This window comes from Amborella trichopoda, chromosome 10 (assembly GCF_054954075.1).
Source record: "Amborella trichopoda isolate Santa Cruz 75 chromosome 10, AtrichopodaSantaCruz75HAP2 v2.0, whole genome shotgun sequence".
NCBI lineage: Eukaryota > Viridiplantae > Streptophyta > Magnoliopsida > Amborellales > Amborellaceae > Amborella > Amborella trichopoda.
The window spans coordinates 40619295-40625000 of NC_142345.1; the positions used below are offsets into that span (position 1 = coordinate 40619295).

The following is a 5706-nucleotide window of genomic DNA, read 5'->3' on the forward strand; positions in this document are numbered from 1 at the left end:
TTTGCTACTGCTGCTACTACCACTACCACCATTAGTAGTTACTACTACCACCATCACCACCATTACAACTACTTCTGCTGGTCCAGAACCGCCACCCCACTGTTATTATGAAAGTTTATACTAGTGACTGGTATTTATTTATTTTTTCTGACCATGAATTGTTGAATTTTAAAACAGATTTGGATTTATCTTACCCTCTCACCTTCCCCACCTCAGACAAGGTCTATAAACCATGACTATTGGAAGTCTGTCTCCTGGTAAGGAGAAGAAGTCCAGGAGAAGCAATAAACAGACAGTAAATGAGAAAGCCCCATTGCTGCCTCGAAAAAGTGATGAGGCTGAAGAGTTTGATGAGTTCAATGGAGCTTCCTTCACAGGGGCAGTGTTTAATCTTTCCACCACGGTTATTGGGGCAGGAATCATGGCCTTGCCTGCAACAATGAAGGTTTTGGGGCTTGGTCCTGGTATTGCAATGATTATTTTTGTTGCCCTTCTGACTGAATCATCGATCGATATGTTGCTGAGATTCAGCAGGGCTGGAAAGTCGGTTTCTTATGGGGGTGTGATGGGAGATGCTTTTGGGAAGATTGGGAGGATCCTGTTGCAGGTTTGTGTCATCATTAATAATGTGGGGGTCCTCGTCGTTTACATGATAATCATAGGTCAGTTCTCTTCTTTTATTTTGTTATCCTTTGAGTGAAATCATCTGATGAATATCACATCTTTTCTTTTTTGTGTTTTGAAGCACTACACCCACACAATCGCATGCACCTTGAGTTTTCATAAGGTATTTATTGTGTCCATTAAATTGTGAGGATCACTATTATTGTCATCGTTGATAGTTTTAGGATAATAATTATAAATAGGATAATGCTTGAAAGTACATGTGAGGGAGAGATGTTTAGAAAGTAGATTCATTTGCTGTGTGCTGGAAATTGCACCGAACGCATGAGCAACATAAATGATATATCATATAGGGAAAAAAAGTACAAATATGCTATTCTATTATAAATTGAAACTTTCATCAATGTCATATTTTACTATTTGGTGAATTGTTTATATCAGTTTTTAAAAAAACGCCGAGTCGAACCGGACTCGCCCGGTTCGACTCGGGAATCGCCATGGATGGATCGAATCGGTGAAAAACGGGAATCGTCCGGTTCTAGAGAGAACCGGACGATTATGCACAGCGACTCGCCGATTCACTGTATGGAATCGGCGAGTCCGTACATTGAATCGGCGAGTCCGTACATTGAATCGGCGAGTCCCGTATGGAAGAACAGAATTTTTTTTTTTTTTGTTTGTTTGTTTGTAATCCATGATAGATTTTTTTGTAATACTTGATTCTTTTTTTTGTAATCCATGATCGAATTGTTTTTTTTTTTTTTTTACTAATCCATGATCGAATTTTTTGTAATCCATGATCGAAATGTTTGTTTTTTTTTCTTGTAATCCATGATCGAATTTTTTTTTGTAACCCATGATAGAATTTTTTGTAATCCATGATCGAATGTTTTGTAATCCATGATTGAAATGTTTGTTTTTTTTTTGTAATCCATGATCAAAATGTTTGTTTTTTTTTTTGTAATCCATGATCGAATTTTTTGTTTTTTGTTTTTTTTGTAACCCATGATAGATTTTTTTGTAATCCATGATTGAATTATTTGTAATCCATGATCGAATTGTTTTTTGCTTTTTTTGTAATCCACGATCGAATTTTTTGTTTTTTTTTGTTTGTTTTTTTTTGCAATCCATGATCGAATTTTATGTAATCCATGATCGAATTTTATGTAATCCATGATCGAATTTTTTGTAATCCATGATAGAATTTTTTGTAATCCATGATCGAATTTTTTGTAATCCATGATCGCAATGTTTGTTTTTTTTTCTTGTAATCCATGATCAAATTTTTTTTTTTTTTTTTTTTTTTGTAACCCATGATTGAATTTTTTGTAATCCATGATTGAATTTTTTGTAATCCATGATCGAATTGTTTTTTTCTTTTTTTGTAATCCACGATGGAATTTTTTGTTTTTTTATGTTTTTTTTTTTTTTGTAATCCATGATCGAATTTTATGTAATCCATGATCGAATTTTTTGTAATCCATGATCGAATTTTTTGTAATCCATGATTGAATTTTTTGAAAATTTGTGATTTTTTTTTTTTAGTCCATGATCGATTGTAATCCATGATAGAATTTTTTGAAAATTTGTGATTTTTTTTTTTAAATCCATGATCGAATTTTTTTTTGTAATCCATGGTAGAATTTTTTGAAAATTTGTGATTTTTTTTTTTTAATCCATGATCAATTTTTTTGAAAATTTGTTAATTTTTTTTTTAATCCATATTATTCAAAGAGAAAATGAGAGAGATGATGATTCTGAGGTCACCCTATCCCAGCCATATTATTCACATATCGAGTCCCAACAGCAACAGTGTAGGGATGAGCACGACAGTGCAGGTGAGCTGTAAGGATGGACAAGCTTTGGGGATTTTGGATTGGGAGCACAACAAAACACTAACATTCAGGGATTTGGGAATAGTCAGACGCCTGCTAATATCGATGATTCGTTTTTAGATCGAATCAATGAATTGTTAAACGAATTCAATCAATGGCACCAGCGTGACCAAGAAGAACAATAACGTCGTTTATCATTTTATTTTTAGATCATATGTTACTAATTTTATGCTTTATTGTAGTCCATGTATGTTGATATACTTATTCCATGATAATTCTATGTTTATCCTTTTGTGTGATGTAAATTAAATGCTGAATGACGGTTCATGCAGGGAAAGAACATATCAATATTCGCATATTCATTCTTAATGGAGTACCCTCATTTCTTATTGAATTCCTAAAAAACAATATTTATAATGAATTTTAATTATTTTTTCGGATTTTTTTTAAGCTGTATTCTGACCGATTCACCCGATTCCCGCTTCGGATCGCCGATTCGCCGATCCGGATCGGTTTTTTGGGTGCCCGATCCGGGTCATCGATCCATTTTTTAAACCATTGGTTTATATAGTGGATATGTGAGATTGTGTGTTCCATCTGGCCAGGGGATGTGCTTTCTGGAACAACTTCAAGTGGGGTTCATCACTTAGGAATTTTGGAAGAAATATTTGGAGCCCATTGGTGGAATGGGCGTGCTTTTGTCCTGCTTGTAACGACACTTTGTGTATTTGCTCCGCTAGTGTCCTTCAAACGTGTAGGTAAGTGTGCTTTTGCCACATTTCTTTTAGTCTAGATGTAGGCTATATTTATGAATTAATGGATGCTATAATAATCAAGTCATGTGCCCTGGTTACAGTTTCTTATGGGGGCTCATATTGTATTGCTTAATAGCCTTAATTTTTTATATCAGACATATATATCTAATTGTAGTCTTTCATTTCCTTTTATTGTGCTTGTTCCTGTGATGCGTGGATGGGTAAAATGAACACTATACCATGTCCAACATCTTAAGTCATGTCCAATATCCACTGTTTCAAAACGCGGACCGCCCAGTGCCTGGGCGGCCTCCTAGGCGGATATCCCTTGGTACCTGCTTGAAGCCGCCCAGGGGCGGAAATGCGGCTCCATGAGGGTATTTTTGGGTCGTTTTTTTTATACTAAAAGGGCAAAAGTGTAGGTTTAGAGGCTATTTTAGAGAGAGAAAACCCAAAAAAAAAAAATTATACTGGGCCGCACAGGTTCTGGGCGACCGCTTGGGCGGCTTGGACCCCCCAACCGCCTAGGTGCCGTTTAGCGCTTTTTCAAATACTGCCAATATCTTAAGTTCTATAAAATTACAAAAGTCATGTCCATAAACCTATCTATGAATACTTGGTTTTGATACACTTTCTTGGTATACCGCACCTTGAATCTTATATACGTGTGTTTTGGCTGATCTGGTTGATTTCTCACACATGTAACAAGAAGTTTATGTCCCTCTTTGTCTCCCTAATTTTTGTGAAATCAACTTTATATCTGAACTTTCCTTTCTTTGGCAGATTCTTTGAGATATACATCTGCACTATCGGTGGCTCTTGCCGTAGTGTTTGTTGTCATTACAGCAGGCATTACGATTGTTAAGTTGATCAATGGCAGTATTGGAATGCCAAGATGGGTGCCAAATGTAACTGATATGACATCAGTCTGGAAACTCTTCACTGTTGTCCCTGTTCTTGTCACAGCCTTCATCTGCCATTACAATGGTAAGCAGTCTGAAGAATTGCTTTTTGTTTAATCCTCTTTAATACAAATTTCAATATTGTTACTTTAGACTCCTACATGTTTTTTATTTGTCGGCATTGCTTCTCACATATGTATGCAAAAAGCTCTTCTCTAATTTACTCATCTTTCTTTATGAAATGTTATTTCTGGTGTTTTCTTCCAAAACTAGGGTACTGTGGCATTGTTTTGAAAGTCTGGTTATTGTGTTCTCTATGGTTATTGTGTTCTCTATGTGCAACATGACATTTAAAATGAAGGATATTGGCTATTGAACAGGTTTTGCATTTGTTATCCAAGTTATATGGATGAATGACCTGGTTTTAGTTTAGACATGCTCACTAATAATGTGGGGTGTCAATCTTCTTGATCCTACTTGTAATCTACTTATGGTATATCTTGGTTCTATGCTTAAAAGCACCAGATAGTATCACAAGTACTTTAGAACCAAGCAGCACCAACCTATGCAAATTTTCAATGTTGTGAGGTTTGCTTTGGAGTCTGCTGTGGTTTGGCTGGCTAGAGAAATGTTTCTGCAAAGTACCTGCTTAAGCGAAGATATGGGAATTTTGAATAAAAATATTAAAATAACATTATTTAAAAATTGAAAAAGTGAAATATATAAACTGATACTTAAATTATAATCATATGTCTTCAATACATATTATATATAAATTTTTCACTTAATGATTCATTTTTGTCTGACTTATTATGTCCTCACTTAAAACTTCGTATTCATTTATAAAAGTTAAAAAAAAGTAATAATATATGACACAATATAAATGTAAAACATTAAAGCCGAACTTTAATGTCAGACTCATATTCAAGAAGTCTCAATACTAGTAAAGAACTTTTATGAGCATTACAGTTACTGCTAAGAGGCGATGATAACAGAAATAAGTGTAGAGTAACTTTTAAAATCTCTTTATTGGGAAGTTTCAGTCCAATACCACCAAAGTTAAATCTTAAAATTTAATGCTATTGTAATAGCTTAAACTTTTTGAACATAAAAATTAGAGAACATAATATTAGGGCAATTTATCCCCCGGAGACAATATCTTATTATAAACCATTCCTCCTCCCTCTTCTGCCATCATATTTGAGATGATTTTTTACTCTAGATCATCTTTTTTTCTTGGGGTTTTGGTTGGATTGGTTACCAGTTCTTAAGAGGAAAGAAAAGTACACGGAAACAAGAAGTATTGTCGTGTTCAGTGCTGGAGCAGTCGATCTGCTTTGGCCAAACTGGGCTTTGAACCCTTTGGCTCTAAGCCTTAACACACTTCCTTTGCCCAAAGAATGATTTTCAAAGGATTTCAAGTCATTATAAGCGAACCTACAATTTCATGGGACTATCATTAACACAAATTCTTGATATCTAAATTCAGCTCTTTTATGTTGTCATATTTTTTCATGGTTTTGGGATGAGGTATTCTATTCTTATTAATGTCCGGCAAAAACAAACCAAGTTCCTGTTTTTCCGATTGAG

General features: G+C 34.7%; 1 protein-coding gene across 1 annotated transcript in view; it reads left to right on the forward strand.

Annotated features, from left to right (window-relative positions):
- Positions 1-200: 200 nt before the first annotated feature.
- LOC18433977 (amino acid transporter AVT6A) overlaps positions 201-5706 on the forward strand; it is a 7576-nt gene continuing 2070 nt past the window's right edge. Inside the window, exons 1-3 of the mRNA XM_088848939.1 lie at positions 201-662; positions 3065-3217; positions 3998-4201. Of these exons, the coding sequence (XP_088705065.1) occupies positions 233-662; positions 3065-3217; positions 3998-4201 (787 nt within the window). The 5' untranslated portion in view covers positions 201-232. The remainder of the gene's footprint in view (positions 663-3064; positions 3218-3997; positions 4202-5706) is intronic.